Source organism: Daldinia caldariorum (genome assembly GCF_022478825.1).
Source record: "Daldinia caldariorum strain CBS 122874 unplaced genomic scaffold F4812scaffold_9, whole genome shotgun sequence".
Taxonomy (NCBI): Eukaryota; Fungi; Ascomycota; class Sordariomycetes; order Xylariales; family Hypoxylaceae; genus Daldinia; species Daldinia caldariorum.
The window spans coordinates 846,891-868,608 of NW_025953045.1; the positions used below are offsets into that span (position 1 = coordinate 846,891).

The following is a 21,718-nucleotide window of genomic DNA, read 5'->3' on the forward strand; positions in this document are numbered from 1 at the left end:
GGATATATTACTGGAGCGTTCGTCCAAGACCGGGGGGAGGGGCCCCTAGGGACCCCTTTTCGGACATTATTTTAACCCATATTGGTTAGAACAACCGATATACCACCGCAGATATGCCAGCTAATCGCGTAGACGAGCATGACAAGCCAGGACAAGCTTTTGATCTGCTGTGCCATTCATTGACGCTTTTCTCCTCCATTTCGAGAATAATGGGATATCCACCTGTTATGGTCGTTTAAGCATCAGGTACCTGGCTGACCATTTTCTTGGCCCCCCGGATGAAGCTTCATAGACTCGAATCGAATTAAGAAATATATTGGTACCAAGGACGCTAAGCTAATACATTCCGACTTACCCCAACTCTTTCTAACGCTCTTATTTCATTTATCTCCGAATTTCCGGAATTCCAAAAGCTTATTCGTAAGGCGAGTCGTTGGGTACACGACATACCCAACTAGATGGGAACGATAAGTATATCAAGATGTTTGCTTCGAAGTAGGCAGTTTAGGACTTGCTATATTTATTATCTCCTGGTATTCTCTCATGACTATCGTATGTTTAAACCGACTTACACAAGAGACAACATAATGAATGATAACTGGATAGTTGTTGGCTCGCAATATGGTCGAGAACTTCCATGTGTTGCTACACTATCATTATCCCATCGCGGTTGGAGCAAGATTGAATTAGGATAAGGCACATACGAGGTACCTAACCTAACCTAATAATGTATTTATCAGCAGAGCGCGCTGTTGATTTTAACTTTACTCTATCGAGTACGAGAACGAACCTAATTAGACTAAAACCCATATTTCCTTCCCCGAAGCGCGAACTAGCTAGGGACAGGCTGGGTACAGGTAAAATTTAAATTCAGCTTTGGTCCACATGGTCCAATGTATTGTGGTCGCTTAAACCAACTAGATCCTCTTTTTTGGTAATTCGAAACAAAGAAATGGAAGGATTATTATGAGGTACGAGGTAGCTAGGTAGCCCAGTTCTCACGGAGCAGAGGGTGACACGAAGTTCGAGTCGTTCAAATAATAGGGGGAACCACTCAAAACTTTATATATCGTCCACAGAACCCTTACTACCTTACTTGGTAGTTGCTACCGATGCCGCGGTACCGACCTATCACCTATCATATGCTACGTAAAGCATACCCGAAGGAAATATGACTGGCATTTGTAGGTGATACAGCATCTGCTGCCAGCAGCTTGTAAGGTAAAGAATGGTAAAAATAAAAATAAAAATAATTAGCTAATATGCCCAATACACGATATCACCTGTTAATTTGGGATGAGCGTCTGCTTGTTTTAACCGCGTACGTCTGTCTGTACAAACACACCATGCGTTACGATCGGTTCTCTCTAGAGATAGCCTCTCTGCATTTAGTTATCAAACTTAAATGGTGCTCCATATCGTGAATGAAATATCGAAAACGGAAGGTCTCTAGGGGCACAAACTTCAGTGAGATTTTAGGAATATTAGTCTGATTCATTGGTCAGGAACGGGTAAGACGTAACGCAAAGTTTCTATTTCTCGAAGGAAGACTTTTCTTAAGTGCTCGACTACCTCCTATACTCTACCTCCTAAAGCATGCTTCTAACATTATCAAGTATCTAGGTTTTGATCCATTATAACATATGACTACCTAGGCGCTAGGTAAAATTGTAACGATGAAACCAAGAATACATGAATACAATGCTTATTGAAAAGCGAAGATTTGAAGAGGCAAAAAGCTACCTACCTCATCGGCTAGGCACCTAAGGTTAGGTTAGGTAGGTAGGTACCTTTCAACAAAGTTACTGAATAGGTTATTTCAGGCATCAAGAAAACTTTTCGAGTAGGTAAGGTAGGTACCTAAAGTAAGCGTAGATGCCTGTTTTTTGAAACTAAATCAGATTTTAAGTCACCTCATCACTAAATGGAAAGCGCGATGCCTTTTGTTCTGCTACCTAGGTAGGTAGGTACTAATACCTAACATAAACTTTTATTTCAACGGGAAGGTGGGAAGGTCGAAGCGACTTTGTCAAAAAATTCCTTGCTTTTTTTTAAAAAAAAAAATAAATAAATAAATAGAGAAGCCTCAAACTTATATATTCTCAAGATTCAACACCCTATTATATAGGTATCTCCTAACCCATCAGCTCAAGGTCCCTTGCGAAAGACTAAAATTATTTCTATACTTTCTATTGTCACCTCAAGATAACAACCTCACAAGTATTCAACCCTGCCAAACTCATCGCCTACGGACGGCTTGCCAGTTATTTAATCCATATTGACTTCGAAGTTTACCTAACATCAAGGCTTCCCTCCTTGGTAGTATTTTCAAACGTCGGGAATCAGGCACTACGCTCGACTTTATATATTATGCGGGAAACTCTGCCAGATAAGGGCAGGACACATTAGTTTCAGCATGCCCAACCCAGCTCAACGCCGCTATATCGCACGGTCAAAAGATCACTGGAAGAGATCGTGCATGTTCCAACAGCTTATTACTACCACAACACTGTTCAGCATAGGCAATCAGCACTTCTTGAACGGTCGGGATTATGACGTCTCCTATATTCTATCCTAATGTCTACTACAAATCATCTCTCTTTCCAACCAATTCTCTATCACGGGCATCAAATCCTGACAAGGACAGACTCCTCTTCGACACTATGTCGGAACAAGCAAACAGACGAATAAACAGAAAGATACATTCTATTTTCCAAACCCGCCTTTTATTCGTTGGAAGACAACACGCAATGGAGATGCTATCTCCCCTATCTATAGTATGTAAATCAACCGGCATCCAAAGCCTACCTTACCTACCTACTGAGCTTCTTGTTAATATGTTTACAGCTCTGTATAACGGCAACGATGTCAAGGCACTACTTCAAACGTCAAAGACGTTGTGCGTTTGAAGAACGTCTCAATATATTCGTGGGCAATGGAAGTCACGAGAACATGCCGAGCATACGGTATTGACGATAAAGTCCAACAGATATGGCAAATATTCAATACTATAGATGCGGAACTACGACATGATGTCCCACAACCAAGCGCCACCTGGTCAATCATAGAATACATGACGAACTTGAAGATGTATATGCCGGAAATGCCCATCACATTGCTAAGGAGCACATCCTCCGCGAATGTAACCCGAACGAGTCCGTTCTCAGTTGTGGCTAACTCGGGTTTCGTCCAGACAACATCCAACGCCTGCTGTAGATCAGCCAATGATGCACTTTTCTATAGTTGCACGACCCCAGATCGTACTGGAAAGAATAACCATTCGGCTTGTTCATGGCGAAGGAGATCTTGCTCCAATCCAGACTGTCACGGTACGGTTCTATAGCATAGACCCTGGCGGGTCACCATCGTGTGTATAAGGTAGCTAGATGAGGGACTACCTACTGGTTCCCTTTTCCCTCCTTTGTGCAACAACAATTATCTCTACTCAAACCTTGACACAGACTCTCCTGAGGTCTATTATCGCTAGAATCCCCTGCTAAAGAATAGCCGCTTGGCTTCTTCAGGGGATCGACTGCTTTTCGCGGCGTCAAAGGAGAGTTTGAATTGCTCGCGTAAGTCGGACTGCTTCGAAATTCGTCACACTCGGTTGTGATCAAGATGGGCCAGCAACCCTCGGAGACCTTATTATACTCTCAAGTCTATAATACCTTGGCAACCATCCGTCAGTATAGAGGGGCCAATGACTACCAATTTACTGCCTTAATACTGGTCGGAGAGTATTGTCACTGGTTACTTGTCGTGTATTCGCAGCTCCTTGGCGATTCCCGAACCCCCTTCCCTTGTCATCACCGTAAATCTGCAGTGCTTCGACAACATCTTCGGCTGGCAAGGCGAAGCTGGCACACAACCTTTCGGCCGCGAGGTCACCCTGGAGGCGATGGTGGAGAAGGCGATTCAAGTGGTGGCCCAATGGTAGTACGAGGTCCTAAAGGCTCCTGGCTAACGTTGGTTTTGGAGTCTGGAGACTCCGAGTCTCTATCTGCCCTCCAAGATGATATGAGGTAGTGGTTTTCAGCGTCAGGCCACGACGTTAAGATTGTGCCTATTGCTAAGTTTGAAATACACTATCTACACGGATGTCTTTGCCTTTATTTATCGATTGGAGGATCTTACCCGATCACAAGGAGAAGCCAAGATTAAAGCCGTTTGATCATCGTACTTACAGCGCACGGCTCAACAATGGCTAACCACAGAGTTGTCAGGGATGGAAAGAGACGCCATGGCCATGGGTAATATAGAATACATCTGTCAAAAGCTTATTGGCAGATTCGGATAACACCCTAACGTCGCCTACCAAGATTTGAAGAACCAGTCTTTTATATTGCTCAACATGAAGAACGGAAAGTTACTCCGTCCTTTCGTAAACAGTGTGATCCGAGATGCAAAAGCGATTATCCAGTAAAGAACCACTTTGAACACGTGTTCAAGTTTTTGGAATATTGGATCTAAAGATAATTGATTAGGCCCACCGCCGCCACTACTCTTGGCCAATTCCTTCACGAAATAGATGAGAGAGTCAATTCTCCTCCAGGAAGCAAAGTCCATCTATAAAGACAACTACAACGACAACAACAATAACTGGAACAACCGCAACAACGCCAATTATCAGAACAACAACTATAGCAAACAAAACAATTATTCCCCCCGAAACCACCAGAACCAAATGATTATTATCGAGAGATAGGATGTCAGACAACAAGATAGTCATCGCTTTTCAGGCTTATCGATTGTGTCAATAATGATCTTATCAAAGACTAGTCAAGATAAAGGAAATCCTAGTCTCAGTCAGATATCTCAGATAGTTTGAAGAATACAACAATAAGATCAAGATCATCAGTCCAAGTCCCAACATGGGAAGAAGAGGCACAAACCCTGCCAACCGGAATTCGCCATCTGCTGGAGCCTGGAGGTGACAGGTTCAACCTGGCAGGCAGTGGGAGAAGGCAGAAACCTGCCTAGTCACAGGTAGACGGCGAACGGGTGTGGAGGAATCTATTTCACAAGCGGCTTCCAACAAATGGTCCTTATTCACGAACCTCGTCGACCTATCGTTGGTGTTGTCCGACCAGGACCGACGTCAACCCTATGGCTGCCGAGCTTTCCGGTTTCTGGGAGAACCCTTTGTGCAGACTGATCCAGAGTGACCCATCCAGATCAAGTCGTTTTCATTCTCCTCAATCAAGTCAACACAGCGACATAGATCCAAGAGCATATTCCAAGCTGATAGACATTGCAGTTTTCTGCGTGTCCGTAAGTCGGGCAGTCCACCACATCTGGGCATCTCCCAACCTGGATATTGTGAGGATAAAACATACATAAGCCTTATTAAATAGCACGGGTTATCGTCAAGTTAAGAGGAAGTAATAAACGAGGAAGCACTATGTCCCGAAGGATTGAAAATTTCGGAGTCAAAAACCTACTACGCTACACTAATAAGCGCAGAACAAGCAAAACCAAAGTCAAAAAAAAGGTCAGAAAGCCAAAGTTAACTGACCATCGAAAACTGCAAAAATTACACAAAAAGGTGTATAAAGTCTATCAGTCGTTAGACAAGAGGTATGCAAAGATAGTAAAAGAAGTTCAAAAGTTACATGAACAATCGACTAGTTTGCAACAAACTATCTCGCTACTTGATGCTAAAATCGATAAGCTCATAGAAGCAACAGTACCAAAAGCCCAAGACGAAAAGAAGCGCTTGTTCAAGCGCATCGGATAGTTGTTGGAACAACGAGGACGTTGTCTTTTTCTTTCGTGGAGGCGGTGCTTTTTCTTTCTTTCTTTCTTTCTTTCTTTCTTTCTTTTTTTTTTTTTTTTTTTTTTTTTTTGAAAGAGGGACATATTGTGAGGATAAAACGTACACTAGTAAACTCTGTTAGAGAGTATGAGAAGATCTCGGAGGATCTGTTAGATTCTTCTCTTTTAATCAACTTTTTTCACTCTGAGAACTAGGTCTGACAGATAGTCTCACTTGTAACGTATCAATCCATCGGCTTCCCGTTTGATCAAATGGGCATTGGACCTTGTGCGATTGATAGCAATTAGTTATTTTACCTGACACCAAGAGACAGACAGATAGGGTGGTTTGTGTATATTACATATTGGGGTTTGAATCGCAACAAAGGTGGCGATATCGATAGCAGCCTTTGCTAAGTGCTCTGCCCTGGTATATACTTGACTATTGATGATAATAATGACTCGACCACATTCTAAATGTTCTGCCATTCACATATACTGTCAGGGATGTGTGGGTATAATAGGAGTAGTATACTATACTGGATATATATAGGGTAGTAAGTTCCCTCATAAGTGTATAGGAGGCTAGGTGTGACTATTCTCTCGGCTCGATATACTCTATGTACGACACTGACACTCGCTCTGTAGATGATATCCATCAAGGGTACTGGCCTCACCCTGACAAATGATCTCTGAGAGCGATGTAACTTCAATGGGTGTTTATAATAACGCATGCTATAAAACCGTACTTTTATACGCTTACGTCTGTCTTCCTTTGACTTCTATAACCGAGTATAGAACCAACACTTAGTAGTCAATTATGTACCTAGACCTAAGGTACTCCTTTCAACTGGAGTTATCCTTCGACTCCCTAACAGCAAGAGATAACACTTGTATAGGAAACTGCTCAGCTATACGACAAGATACTGTTCGTCAACAGAGCCATTATTACTACCTAAAACACGCTACACAACATCACATACATGTAAAATAGCTAGCTAGTAACATCGAATGAGAAACAAGTAAATCAAGGCTTCGCTAAATGCTACGATAGACAAAGGAAAATGGGGGTATCATCGAACAATCTGCCTCTCTCCTCATCATAATGGTCATCGTCGTCATTTCCGTTCGTTGATCTCGTTAGCGTAAATAAATATGACATAGGAAATATCGTTGGCGTCGTTGGCTCGTGGATACGGTCGTAAGCGTGGTGGGAGCGCATATCTGTCGTTTCGTTTCGGAAGGTCGGTGTGGCTATTGTCGCATATGCTTTTTCTTTTTCTTGTTCCTTTTGTTTTTTTATGTCTGAATCGTACAAGGCCCATTTTTCGTGCGGGCGGACCGATTAATACTCGAGATTAGGAGGCTCGGAACGATATCCGAGTTACCTAGTACTGCCTTGCGTAGAATCCGTGAGAAGAGGAGAGATGAATTTCATGGGGTTCGAGGGTGCCGTTATTCATACGACACGACACGTATTATATCATGCGTCTCCGGAGGGGTTTATTTACCCCTTATTACCCTCCCCCCTTCGTCCAGATCAGTTCACCCACTAAGCAGCCTCGTCGACCCTATCGTTATGCTCGGAAGACTCCGGGGCGGCCGACGCAGCGGAGACGTCGGGCGACGAGGCGAACAGCTCCTGGAACCGGGTGGCGGCCTCGCTGTTGGCGAAGGCGAGCTCGAAGGCGCCGAAGCGGCCCTTGCGCTGGTTCGTGGGCCGGTATTTCTCCCAGAACACGTACGGCTGGATGTCGCGCAGCCAGATGTGGCGCCTCGACTTGCGCAGGAGCCAGGATGAAGACACGTTCGGCGGAACTATAGGTACGAGGAGGAAAAGTCGCGGTTAGTTGGCGATACCGTTAGTCAAATGAGTGAGTGCATGGCCAATAACGTACTGAATGCCGTCCATATCGGACACGCTCGTAGCTTGCCTTCCCACTCGGCAGCGTGGAGGCGGCAGCCACCTGTAGCCTTGTCTTCGAATACCATGAGAACATGTCGGTAACCGTCGTCGATAATTTGACTAGACACCGTGTATATAAGGTATATATCAGTCTCGCCGCTTCGCCAGGGACCTATCTTCTTGGGATCTTTGTAAACTTACGCTTGGAACAGACGCCTCTCCCTGTGGAGGCGGTATTCATCGGGGTTCACGTTGAGCGTAAGTTGGCTGCGGACCCTTAGGCACAAGAACGTGCAGTAAAAAAGCACCATTTCTACTTCAGAGTCAGCTTGGAGATTTTTCTTTTTATCTAATTATTTTTGATTTTTCAGAGTTCCCAGAAAAAAAAAAGAAGAAAAGGGGGGCGAACCTTCCCAGGTCAGGAACGATAAGCTCGCCCAAGGCTTTGCTTTGTGCTCCGACCGACTCCATCGAGAGAGGACCAGGACCGAGTCGCTCTCCCGCCGGATAGACAGCTCGTGGACGCCGAGGACGGACACCCAGATTCGGCTGGTGTCTTTGGACCGGATCAGGAGAGACGGCGCCTGGTCTCGCAGCTGCAGGAAGAAAATGACGGAGATACGATCGTTATCGAATGATCTAGGAGCGTGTATGTCGTTAGCACAGCATGCGTACCTAAAGTAAGTACCTAGCCTGAAACCGGCGCTACTGCGCTATGAGGGAATTAGGTAGACGGGTGATTACCTCTTGACCAGGATCTTGACGTCTCGCGGCAGCGGCGGGAGGTGACCGAGCTGCTGCAACGGGCCGAACGCATCTGAGCTGTACGATGTCAGGTAACTGCAATTTTTGATCGTAGAGCATCTAATGGGAGAAGCGAGCAGGCAAGTAAGCAAGCAGCCTACCTTCCTTGATGTTTGAATTCCCTCCGAGACGGTAGGGGTTGGGTGAAGATGGCCTCGGCCCAATGCGAATTCTATCTAGTTTCAATACAAACTACCCCCGCTTGGAAGAGAAGAGGTCCGCAACACTTACTGTCTCTCGATTCCAGAACTCGAGCGCTTCATCTCGTCTGATCAGATCCGTTCTTATAGGGCTGGGCGGGGCTAAAGAAGGCATGAGATATGTCTTAATAACAATAACAATAATAGAGAGGACATAAGTCACTAACGCATCTTCCGAGCCGCGCGTAGTTGAAGAATACGGAGGCGCAAAGATTCCATTCCATTCAGATCGAAATTTGGAGACCTAGTTATCAGGTAGTTAGCAGAAGGACGTATCAACGAGTTGTCATAGATGGTAAAACTCATTATACCTTGTAAGAAGCTCCTGGAGCAATCGCAGGAACTGGTTATACATGATAAATCTAGCCGGCAGCGTGGTGCCAGGGAGTTCGTTACCAAGTTTATAGTACATGGTTCTCCATCGATACTCTTTGCTCATCGACTTGTCCTCGTAGAACGACATGATATCTCGGAGCGTTTTGCAGAGGCACGGCAGGATGACATTGAGGTAGTCGAAGACTGCGGGCAACTGGGAAACGTGAATCTGGGCCTGCTCTGCAAGGTCTCGTAGCAAGCGGCTCGTGTTATAGATCTCTTCGATGACCCCGCTCAGGTGGGCGTGGAACTGCTCCGGGAGACAATTTCGTAGCCCTTGGAGATTAAGACCAACAATATCGGCGCGATCAGCCTCGAGAAAACAGCCATTGAGCAACTGAGGGCCGAGCTGTTGGGCCGCCATCCTGGCGGTTGGCATTCCGTTACGGCGTAGAATCGAATCCATGGCTGATGAGGCCCTTATGGTATCATGATGGCAGGTAATCAGAATATCTCACCGCAGAAGAAGAGGAAAAGAAAAAAGTTGCAGTTAACCCGTCCAGTTTCTCCTCCACAGCCACCACGGAATTCGGTTCGGTTACACACTAAGCCTGACAATATTGGTAGCTGATGGTAATTTTAGAAGGCAGCAGAAAGCGAGCAATATTAATTTTGGTTTCGGGAACACTAAGATTCTTATTACTCGGTTTTTGATAAGTACCCGGAAGATCGTCGTCGACTCCACATGAGAGAGTTGGCCGTATGGGAGGGAGGGGGAAATCGACAACTTAGCGAGAATCAAACCCAAGAAGTTGTCTTAGTTATACCTGATAAGTTCTAGAAACAATGGGAAATCTTGCCCGCGGAAAGGAACATCTGCTTCTGCAATTCTCATAACGTGAGTTCCAGAGCCCAACGACGGTGGGGTGACGTGTTAGGTATGCATTCCCCCAAACAGAGAATAGGCTCGATGCCGAGCAAAGTCGTATGTGCCGTGTGTGGAGTTGGAGCGGAACAAACACCGAGGATAGAAGGGAGAATGAAAAAAAAGAGAAAGAAGCTATAACACCAAATATACTATACGATGATACGGCTTAGAATCGTATGGAAAACAAACTAGTGACTATACAATCTCAGATTTGAATTTTCAATACTCTAGTATTTTTTTTCACTATGCCATTGACCGAGATATGTAGATGGACGTGTGTATGTGGCTTAGCTACCGGGATGCCGGTGGAAGGTGCATGAAAATAAGAAATTAATCGACGGGATGAAAAACCGACGATACCCAATAACCCTTTGCTCCGGGTGGTAATCCAAAAGAGAGATGATTATCAATTATGTCGTCTAATGGAGGAATCAGCCGACGTAGACGTACATAAATGAACGTAAGAGAGAGAGCATTCAAGATGGGGAAACAGTATAAAATCAAATAGGTAAGAACGTGGAGAGATTAAAAAAAGAAAAAAAAGAGAAAAAAAAAAGGACCAATTGGGCTTGACTTGTCTGGTCGGGAAGTTTGCCATTGCGGGCAGCTCTGAAAGATGGGTTGGGTTTCTCGAACATTATTTACCCTCGACTCAAGTAAGATACTGCCACGAAGCCCAGCAGCGAACCTCTAAGCAAGCGCGCGTATGCATCCAGATCCAGGGATTGGTGGATCGTTGGCCGTAAAAGGCCGGATCAGGCGTAGAGCAGCCATACAGTGCTACCATGCTCACAGCGCGGAGAAGGGAGCACTTGCATAAGACAAATATGCAGGGAAGAAAGTGGACTGGATGAGAGAATGAGGGGAGAGGAGGGGGGGCTTGTCAAAACTGACGATGCTTTGCCGGGTAGCTTGCAACTTTCTTTTGGTCGGTTCTTTGTGACATGGCGCAAACTGAGATCAACGAATACCAGAAAAACAAATCGATAAGACTAGTATGTCCACAGCACTTTGTCGCAAACACTGTCGCTTTGTCTGGTAAGCGCCGATAGGTAATAAGTGTTTCAGTCTGCCATAGATGTTTGTCGGCGCTTGTTGTTGGGCGGCTAGAAAGCATTGCTCTCAAAAATAATGCCTAGGGACAGTCAGTAAAAAGAGAAAGGCATGTATGCAGAAACGTCCGTATTGTATGGTGATAAAAATATCAGTAGTATATCATACCATATGCCCGGTAGGCTATCGGGTAGCGTAGGATATATAGACTGAATGTCGTGTTGTATATCGTCGAATATGCAACATGATAAGACCAGGATCCATACCTTAGGCCATACCTTGGGCCATACCTTATGTATCTAAGATAGGTAGGTAAGAGAAAAAGGACACCAGCATCATCTCTAGCTCTGCTCTAGGGATCGATACACTGCTCCGATCGAGGATCCGATGGCGTGCGATAGACCCCAACGTTTCGTTGCGTTGCTTTCGCAACAGCGCTTGCATGCCTTTTCTAGGTACATTTCTAGCTCTAGTCCCGGAGCGAGTTGGGCAGCTAGCACCCCACGAGCGTCAGATCTGACTGATCTAGGCATTATACTAGATCGATATGTAGGGATACGTATGTTGTATGACGGGAATATCTTGGTGAGTATGCTGCCCTGCATATGCTACTGCCGCGGTCGCCGAGGGCTCGACTGGACGCTGTAGTTTGGTTTAAGATGTCTGATGATTGGCTGGATTGTATCAACGATGATTCCCTTTCAATCGGGGCCAATCTTCAGTCAGTCTGGCCTAATAATGGCGGAATGTTGAAGACGAATAGCAATGTCAGTTCGAAAACCCAGTCTTGACGTCGCTTAGATGGATGTATTTAGAGATGGCTGACAGGCTGTATGCAATCCTCTTAGGCTAGATAGCTTTTTGCTTCTACAGCCTTGCATTTGCGGCGTTGTTGTTATAAGGAGGGCAAAGAAACACATGTTTTATGATATGTACATAGTAGTAGGCAAGGATCTCAGCCACGTCTGCTTCCACACCTCTCTTAGTCGACCCCTGACCATCCAGATCTCCGGGACAAGATCCTCGCATGGACCTGTTTACCGGGTAAGGGTCAAGGTGGGTTGGACCTAGCCACGTGGGAGAGCGGCGCGATTATTATGAATGCGTAATCATTCTATCACAAGCCAAGATAGGCCAGCTAGGACTAAATGCTAGTGAAGTGTGCGAAAAACTCTCTTGAATGGTAAGAGCAAACTATTTTTACATCGCGTTGTTGAGGAGCACCGGCGTGATAGCCTCGTGCTTCGTTGTAAAGGTAGCTTATAGCAGCTGCGACAACGCCACCAGACCAGAGTAATTCCCCGAGCTCTGGTCCAGTTTAAAGTGAAAATGTAAAGAAAACTAAAGCACAATGTCCCTTTCCCTGTGCATCAACACCGACCGATCCCATACGCATTAGACTGGAAAGGAAACTTGTGCCATTTACCACGGTCAAAGGCTCCCCTAGGCCGCACGACCGGAGTCATTTCGTCGTGAAACCTCATGACCAACAAGCGGGCAAGATAAGAGGACATTACTATTCGCTCTCGTCATCTCCGCCAGCCTAATCGGATTCGGCCTAATCAGCTACGCTCAGCGCTGTTATGTTAACAAGGAGAGCAGAAGTGGCTTACCTGGTAGGCTTGCTTCTCGTCTTCGTATCGCTTCTTGTCGGCAGCGGCCTTGGCCTCGTAGGGAGCTCGCTGCTTGTCGTTAAGGGCCTTCCATCGCTCACCGAGGATCTTGCCAACTTGGCCTAGGGATAGGGGTTAGCAGAAGGGCGGAATGCGCTAGAAAATAGAAACCTACCGAATGAAATGCCAGGGTTCTCGTCACGGACGTTCTCTCGTTGCTCGTTGGCGAAGAACATGTAGGCAGAGAGACCACGCTTGGGCGCGTTGGGGTCTATTGTCCAAATCAGTTAGTTGGTTATTTATCAATGCTAGGCTTGGGATGCAGATGCATCAAGCACTTAAGTATATAAAAAATAATTGCAACTATGTATAACTTACCCTTCTTTCCCTTTCTCTTCTCGACCTTGCCGGTCTTTCCACGCTTGGTTGTTTCCTTAGGCATGATGGATGATCTGATTAAATCCCATGTTAGTTCCTGCAAGCCCAGATAAATGATGTGTATTTGAGATTGATGAAATGTTGACGGGTAGAGAGCATGTAGAGCATGTAGAGTATGTAGGGTAATGCAAGGTAAAAATGTTGAAATGCGCTGCATCACGAGAACTTGTTCGCTGGGTGGCGTTGGTCGTGCGACAGCTCGAATAGGTGCGAAGGAGGGGCAGAAATGGGAATTAAACATGTTTGAGGTGGTGATGCATGGTCATGTTGAATGCGATGCGCTGTTGTCGCAAATGCAATTGTATGCGCCAACGCGTGAAAACCGCGTCTTGAAGCTCGGAATCGAGCAAACCAAAGCCAAATGCATACCTTGGAGGACTTGTCGAAGATTTGGACAGTAATGTTGTGGTGGATGAAGCTGTTGCGCGCAATGGCAGTCAGCGGGATTGTCCAGTCCAAAATGCAGTAAAACGCAGTAAAATGCAGGGTTGAGCTAGGGAAATGTCATGATGGGTTCGCAACGAGTTGGTGCACTTGTCAATTTCATAAGAAGCTATTGAATGAGCTTCAAAAACATCCAACGACGATGCAAATTGTGTAAAAAACTTGATGCATCTATCCAAGGACGAATTGACTCGCCTACGCCAACAGGATGCGCGCAATGCAAGGAAGTGGTTGTGGTGACTTGAGGTTTGCAGTGAAGTGCCATATAAATGGAGGTACTCACGATTTGTATGGGTAAGTATTGAGGTTGAGTGTAGGCGGCGTTTGTATGGGAGACGATTTGGGTGGGAGATTTGTATGTGGGAGAAGAGAGGGAAATTTGTATGGGGGGAGCGTTGGCCTACTGCCTTTTTACTGCGCCTGGGTGATTGTGTGCAAAGCCAGACTTGAGACTGCCCCAATTTCTAAGGGAGGGTGCAAAGAGGGAGGGGGGTCTGCACCCAAAAAGCGGGCAGGCGTCAAGACAGACCAGACCGTAAGGTAAGGCACAGTGACTGGAGTGATTTTAGCTGGCGAGCTACCTAGGTAGGTACTTGAGCAGGTGGTAGGGGAAGCAGGGAATTGGAAGTAATCAGACCGACCAAACCCAACCGAGTAGGTAGCCACTGCCTGTCACTCAGGTTCCAGGTTACAGGTCAGAGAATTCCGTGTGCACGCTTCCATTGCTCAAGTCAAATTTTGTACCTCCTCCACCCAAATTGGGTAATGAGGTACTTATTGTACCTTGTGTATTAGTACCATACCAGGTTCCGCTGATTATAATTAACCGTTTCGTAATTATAAACCGTCTTTTTACAGTTACTTTTATATGAATATTCAAAATAATAAATATTAGTAAATACTAACGTTTGACACGCTTTTAATAACAAATCGGATCTAACGTTTGAAAAGAGTCAAAATACTTAAATATATTAATACCTTCGATATTTTAAATCATTCAAATGATTCAAACGTTCGAAAGGCTTTCGAACGTTCAAGCGTTTATCTCCTTCCCGTTGTCCCTGTTACCTTGATCCAATACGTCTTGACGTACGTACGTACGTACCTAGGTAGGTAGCAAGAGGCCTGGAATCGTCTATATAAAGGCCTCTCCCTCCCTCCTTTGAAAGCGATTCTTCTTTCTTTTCTTCTAAGTTTTCAACTCTCAGCCAGCCAGCCGGCCAAGCCACTGTGGCCAGGACCTAGGACCCAGGAGTCATCGTAGCCCCGTAGCCCCGTAGCCTCGTAGCCTCATCACGTAGCATCGTAGCATCGTAGAATTGTAAAATCTTTAATAGCCTTTCAATCCTACTGCTTCTAACTGCGTTTGTACGTTTATTTGTACGCTCGTATGTATACGTACCTTATATTCCTTCCCGTTAGCTCCCGTGGCTCCCGTTGACTCTCCCGTAGGCTTTTGTACCCCTTTTCGTAAACGCGTAAACGTTCGAAGTCGATTCGAACGTTTAAAAGATTAAATTCTTCATTAAATTTTAATAATTTAAAAATATAAACGCTTGAAAGCACTTCGAATATCTGAGATCTTCTTGAACGCTTGCCAAAGTTATTCAACGTTCAAGAGGTTGGAATTTTATTAATGAATTTTTTTTAAATGGTGAAAAGACGGTGAATTAACGGTTTACAGGAACCAGCAGAACCTGGTATGGTAGATTTGCGCGTTGCAATAAGCACGATACAAGGAAGGAGCAGGTCCTCTATACTACGGTGTTGATTGTACTGTAAGGACCACTGCCCACAGGTGCTAGGTACCTTTGACCATACGTATTTGTATAAGCTAGGTAGGTACGTAACATAAACATTATTTTTATTTAGTTATAAACGGTTCAGCGTTACGGGAAGGAAAGGTCCATACCTCCATTGCCATGTTTCTTTGTCGCCTATTACTCCATTACTAGATCACTCACTCTCCCCCCCTTCACCAATTTGGTATTTCCATTTTCATTTATATTCTTTCATCATAGCATTCATAGCGACAACAGGTTTAGCAAAGCTGGTTCTAAATAGTCTTTTTTTTCTTATGCATATACAAAGTACCTCATGCTTTTCATTCCTACCTAAACTAAGGTATCAACTATTTTTTTTTCTTACATAGGAGGTACCTAATGCATAGTGGTCACTAGTAATATCTCTTCTATCGCCTACGTACATCCTGTTGTCCTTCTTAACCTCCCCCCTCCATCCGCCCATAAAAGTAACACGGCCGACACGGGAAATGGCTGTAGTTTCTCCGAAGAAAAGAGCTAGGCACTAAACGAAAAAGGGGAAAAACTCAGTGTACTGCATCACCAACCCCTAGTACCTACCCTACTATGTACAATACGCAGGTCTTAGCCTGATATCTAATACTGTGTACCTCGATGAAGTGGCATCACTGCCCAGCTGATTTTCCATTTTCCTCCTTTTTTATTGTCAATGCTTTTGCGGATTAGAATCAATGTCTAATCACTTACCTAATAGGTCGTCCATACCTAAAACGATCGTAAACATAAGACTCCGTTTTCGCTATGATGCTTCAATTATTCGTCACAACTAACCCTACATTTTATTCCCTACATACATTTACATATGTACATGCATCCTACGTACTTCCTTAACCTCACATACTTTGTACGTATACCTACTAGGTATTGTATTGTACAGCCATGCTTCTTATAAGAGGTAATTATGCATGCTTGCTTAAGTGCGTATAACAGGATTAATACATTTATAGCAGCCCCAATGAAAGCGCATAAAAAAAGGGGAATAAAAACCACAAACTTTAAGGGAATTTGGCTAGAAGTGCAGCATTGAGCCCAACGGGAAGCGCGTACGTACATACATGTCGCTCGGATGCATTCAGTACTTAGCTACATAAGCATTCATGATTCAGCAATGATGGTAGCACGCTAGGTACCTAATGTCTAGGTACGTATGGCACGCAAAGATGTACCTTACACTTCCTTGTTAGTGCGAGGGTACATCACCCATGTTATTGCCTTTTACATATCAGGCCTGGGCTCCCTGGTGAGGGAATGGTCTTTTTTTTTTATGCCTTTTCTGCTTGGTCTGGTTCTTCCCAGCTGATTGCCACCACACGAAATTTCTAGCTGTGGTTCTGGGAGTCTGACGCTCCCCTCTTCACGTTTGCACCCAAATTCTCTGCCTCTCTCCCCTTTCTTACGCATCCCACCCCCAAGCAAAATCGGCCCCTCATAATTTTATCAGCCACTCAACACGACTTTACCAACATTATCTGTCCATAGTAGGTACATGGTTCGGTGCATTTTACTTATCCTAGCTTGATCAATAATAATACGCCATTTTAATATCCGTTTCCGTCTCGATTTTCGGTTTGCTTCGTTTTTTTTATAGGAAAAAAAAAAAAAAATAACTTTAACGGCGACGTTTTCTAGCTTGTTGAGATATTCTCCGTTTCATTCCCAGTTCCATCCCCAAAGTGCTAAGCAAATCTAGATTTCCAAAGCCCACATCCTGTTATTTTCTACACTTGACCACATCAAAGCCCGATTAGTTATTGGATATTATCCATTGGCCATCTCTGGACCATTGGAGAGATGGGTCACGTAAATCATCCATACACGCAGGATATTCCTACTAAGAGAATATTACCTAGGGGCTGTTCCAAACCAATACGTTCACACAGGCAAATATCAGCGCAGTTATTTTATCGACCAATAATCTTGAAGAGCTTGCATTGCGATTATCCTAGCTGTTGTACTGGCGTAACTTCATCCCGCAGAGTCCCGTAAGCCAGCTTGCTTGAACACGCCCATCCTTCGAGGAATAAGCTCCCCCCTATATCGTAGCAATATGAGCAATGCAAGCTTGTTGCACCAATTTGGAGGTGTACCACCATATCCACCATATATTATCGAGTCGCATTACGGACAGGCATTCGCAACACCTTGCTATAAACTTGTTACAACCTGCAAGCGGACAAGTTATTCTTTAGAGATGACGAAGAACAGGGTGCGAAACATCGAATAAAAGCCTTAAGACCTCGATGGATTTCATTACTCGGATCTCTGCATGATACTAATACACCCAGGCAACCTCGCTTATGATAATCCCATGTGTACCTAACATATCACTTCTATAATACGTGGTCTTCACTAACGAGGGGAGGACACTAGGCATGATCTACTGTGTTGCGGCACTCAAAAATATCGTCATATCCTGATCTTTCAAGTACGTTACTTGGATGGGCGATAAGCCGCGAATATTGTCTCATTCCTGATTCTGAGGCATCGGGTGTCTTGTCTTGCCAGCGCCAACGCCAACGCCCTCTAGGTATTGTACCACATATTTAAAAGGGCTAGGTACATCCGATTGCACAGAGCTGCGGGTTGCACTAACAGATGTTTTGGGAATAGACCCATTTGCTGTGTTTGTGTTCTTCGCTTTCCATATTGATCGTGGTGTTTTTGTTAGCGTCACAATTACGAGCCTCTTTTTTTTTTCTGTCGTTTTTTAAGTTCCCCACCATTGATGATACTATGGAAGAAAAGAAGTCGATTTCCTAAGAGGTAAAATACAGCAATCTATTCTACACTAGTTTCTAAAGCAGTTTCGATGCAAAGCCAGGGCTACCTATGCTACGCGCCATTTTATTCCCATCATGTAGATCCATCTACCTACCAAGTTAAAGCGCGCGGCTTGTCTCATTGACCAATATTTTTTTTTCTAGTTTTCCGTAGACAACCTTGGAAGCTTACATACAGATTTGCACAGCTACGACCAACTTCATGCAATGATAGATGACCAGCTGCTGAAGGAATGGCCATTACCGATCAATGCCGTGAAAGGGGTCCAAGTCCTTCCACAGGCTAACGTTCGACACATCAGATCGGAATCCTAAAATAGATTCATTTCCACGTGATTCATGCCAGCTTCGGCCAAGCCTGATTACGCTAAGCCCTATCTATTCAGGAACGAAATGCATGGAAATCTACCCATGGGCTGGCCTGGCATGGGTCTAGATAAGGACCGATGATAGGGTTATCCGTATTTTGAGGTGGTATTGTTGGTCGGCTCATAGGCTCAGACGCGTCTGTCTGAGACTTTTCTTTTCATGTGAAGGTGAAGGTAAAAGCACAGGGAATGAGTGTGTTGTTAGCTGTTACCGTGAGATTAATTAAATGATTAGATGAGTTATCGTTAGAAACGCGTCCTTACAAAAAGAATTAACCTAAGTGGAATCTCGAACCTACACGTCGTCCTCGTTTTCAGGGTCTAGCACGATATCCCTCAGCTCGGCATTTCTAGACCAGTCGACTCCACTGCCGGCAACTACTCCGCTCGCGGTGCCCTTCAGGACACGCCATCGCTGCCTGCTCAGTTTGACCTGGCCCTCGAGGCTGGATATCTCGGCTGCGCGCTCCGGGTCCATGTTGACCGCCTCTGCCTTTTTCCGGTTCGTCTGCTCGGCAAGTTCGAGCAGCGTGGATGCCAGGTCCACGTTTTCGCGACCGAGGCGCAGGCTTTGACTCTCCACCTCTGTGATCTCGTCCAGTAGCGTGCGTAACTCCGACGACTGCTGAGCTAGTTCTGAAGACGACTGGTCGCGTTTTTCTAGCATGGGTAGTAAGTCCCTACAGAGATTTGCGGACCAGCGTTAGTTTAGATGCCGTGATATACACTAGGAACAAGTAAATAATGGTAAGTCCTACCTTTCTATGGGAGTCGCTTTCGTGCCGTTGTGCACAGCTTGTAATATCGGATTGGCAGCTACGACGCTGTCGACTACTTGATTCCGCAGGACATATCTGGACCTTGAATCTAGAAGGGCTTTTTGTGCTGCTTCTATGCTGCCATCTCCAACCGGTGGATTTGTACCTAATAGTGAGTTAGATCTAATATATAAGGTATATATATCCCATAAGTTTGGAAGTAATGACATACGAGGGTCGTAATTTTTCCGAGCGGTGAGTAAGGCAATTTCTAATTGCAGCTGTTGAAGACGGTCATGTAAACCTAAGATGCGTTTCTCGTCATCCGATAGAAGGAGTGGTGTTGGCTCGCCAGTCGTTTCATTTGCCATTTGTTTCTGTGAATGGGTATATAAGATTTAAAGACTATTTGTTGAAACACGAGACAATCTTGATGTATTAAATAAAAATATTTCCTTCTTGTTGTCGCTTGTTTCACAAGACCAGAATGAAGCTATCTCTGTAAGAAGGACAAGGCTCATTAAGACTTAGCCTCGCTGTATTTAGTAGACGTGGCTGAACTTGTAAGGTCAAATGTGGCTTGATTGCCCGCGGTTACATCAATGATGTATTATACGTAATGTACTACATAAAGTGATAGATTCGCGTTTGTTGCCTCATTATCACGCCAAATAATTAACAACCTCGTTGGAGCTGGATCATAACAACATTAGTATAAACTAACATGTTACATTGTATCTATATATCATTTGTAGTTAGACGAGAGTGAAGCACTAAGTTTGATTCCATTTCGAAAAATTACTACGTAATGCCGTAGGAGTTAGACGTATTTCATTCGTAAATGAGCACAAAGGGGGGTTTTACGCGAACATTGTAGACGTTCTACCTAAGGGACTTACTTGGACACATGTGATTCGTCTAATAAGTCTATCGGATTCTCTTAGATAAGCAAGCAACAGGGGAGTCCAGTGTTTTCCGTCTTCCACTTTGGGGAAGCGGTGGTCTAGGTCTTAGTCCGCCAGCGAAAATTTGTGGGTCGTGTGTGACGAATTACAAGAGAAATCGAAAACAAAAGCCTTATGTACGAGCGGCGCCTGACTGTCAGCCAGCTGACGTTGAGCTCCGATACCAGATGATAATAAAGCTTCATTTTCCCATCTTCATTATTTTTATTTTTCTTTCGGTGGTTTGACAACCTTTGACGAGTATCCCATGCTACGGTACTGCACCTCTGGAACATGATATCTACTGTCGCATTATCCATTTTCATTTCTTTCAGGGGATGGACTGTATAAATCATGGCGACGCAGACGCAGGTGTTGATTGCCCACACGGGCCAGCGCCTGCAGGTCGATACCGCCCAGTTCTCATCGTACGTATTCCTTTGCTTTGAACTAATATGAGCCTGCGGCCTGCTGCTTTCTGTTTAAATATATGTGTTCTTCTACTAACAGTAACACTCTCCTCTCGTAGTTTAGATGATTTCAAGGCGTGGGTTGCCCGGCAAAGCTCTATACCAATTCAGAATATCGTTGCCCTTACATCTCAAGGGAAGACCGTAAAGATTCAAAATATACAATCCGAGGTTTGTCGTCCGCCATGGGAATCTTAGATCCTGCCGTTATTTAGCCTTCCTTTATACTGACATGTCCATTAGACGGAGGTATATGTCTATGACATTCGAATAACCCAAGCTTCTTCGACCAGCGCTGCCAGCGCTCTTATCTCCGAATCACCCATACCCAAACGATATACCGCATCTGCTCCCCCAAACTCGATTGAAAATACGCACTCATTGCAATCATGGCAAGATCTATTCAAGAGACGTCGCGATTGGACCCTAACGGTTGTGGAGGATTGCACTGCTATGGCCCATGCAACCCAGGCGCGGTATGATGAGATGGACGTCATACTAAAATGCCTAGACGCCGCCGTAGCAAATCTCCATAATAGTGTTAAGTTGATAGATCCAAAGCACTCGGAACTCAAGAAATGGGCAACACCCATTCAAGAAGAATATGCCAACCTGGCTTCCAAGTGGGAGCAATACCTCGAGCTAGCCCGAAGTATTGCTATTTCCCCAGCCATGGTACATTTCATGACTGGCCAGGATATTCGGAAACCACGCCAGGCAACGCTGGAAGATCTCATTGACCCCGAGCCGACGCGAAAAGCTGGGAAACTCGCCGCGACGTCCCTTCGAAAATTTAATAACAAGATATCTGAACTAGATAAAACGGTCGAAATGATGTTTGGAGGCTGCGAGGAGTTGATACAAGGGTTTAATAAATTGCTTGATCGCTCGGTGTTGGGGCATAAGCGCGACAGCATTCAACTATTAGAAGATATCGAAGCTGTCGCAAGAAAAGTCGATACGGATTATCAAAATACTCTATCATACGCTAACCAAAGCAAGGATATTCCTCAGGCCTCAAAAACAGCTGTTAATCATACGAAACAACTTTTGCCGAGCATCCAGAATAGAGCTTCTGAGATGGACGACATGCTCCGTTATGCCACTCAAGCGCGAAATG

General features: G+C 44.8%; 4 protein-coding genes across 4 annotated transcripts; all 4 read right to left on the reverse strand.

Moving 5' to 3' along the window:
- Nucleotides 1-7,192: 7,192 nt before the first annotated feature.
- F4812DRAFT_401302 (uncharacterized protein) lies at nt 7,193-9,879 on the reverse strand. The gene is made up of 9 exons (XM_047932232.1): nt 8,976-9,879; nt 8,832-8,908; nt 8,696-8,766; nt 8,566-8,636; nt 8,405-8,482; nt 8,070-8,299; nt 7,862-7,973; nt 7,653-7,780; nt 7,193-7,572 (listed from the first exon to the last, which is right to left on the reverse strand). The coding sequence occupies exons 1-9, from the start codon at nt 9,443-9,445 to the stop codon at nt 7,307-7,309; spliced, it is 1,503 nt and encodes a 500-aa protein (XP_047789889.1). The 5' UTR covers nt 9,446-9,879; the 3' UTR covers nt 7,193-7,306.
- A 768-nt stretch (nt 9,880-10,647) lies between these two features.
- Nucleotides 10,648-11,216, reverse strand: F4812DRAFT_401290 (uncharacterized protein). Its single transcript, XM_047932231.1, has 2 exons — nt 11,129-11,216; nt 10,648-11,042 (listed from the first exon to the last, which is right to left on the reverse strand). Exons 1-2 carry the CDS (start codon nt 11,129-11,131, stop codon nt 10,791-10,793), a joined length of 255 nt encoding a protein of 84 aa, XP_047789890.1. The 5' UTR covers nt 11,132-11,216; the 3' UTR covers nt 10,648-10,790.
- A 1,287-nt stretch (nt 11,217-12,503) lies between these two features.
- F4812DRAFT_459684 (Non-histone chromosomal protein 6) lies at nt 12,504-13,015 on the reverse strand (the record flags this gene model as incomplete). Its single annotated transcript, XM_047937590.1, has 4 exons — nt 12,504-12,518; nt 12,574-12,695; nt 12,749-12,844; nt 12,952-13,015. 4 exons carry the CDS (start codon nt 13,013-13,015, stop codon nt 12,504-12,506), a joined length of 297 nt encoding a protein of 98 aa, XP_047789891.1.
- Nucleotides 13,016-17,992: 4,977 nt separating this feature from the next.
- Nucleotides 17,993-20,079, reverse strand: F4812DRAFT_401650 (centromere protein H (CENP-H)-domain-containing protein). The gene is made up of 3 exons (XM_047932233.1): nt 19,417-20,079; nt 19,185-19,350; nt 17,993-19,106 (listed from the first exon to the last, which is right to left on the reverse strand). Exons 1-3 carry the CDS (start codon nt 19,553-19,555, stop codon nt 18,722-18,724), a joined length of 690 nt encoding a protein of 229 aa, XP_047789892.1. The 5' UTR covers nt 19,556-20,079; the 3' UTR covers nt 17,993-18,721.
- Between the last annotated feature and the right edge of the window lie 1,639 nt (nt 20,080-21,718).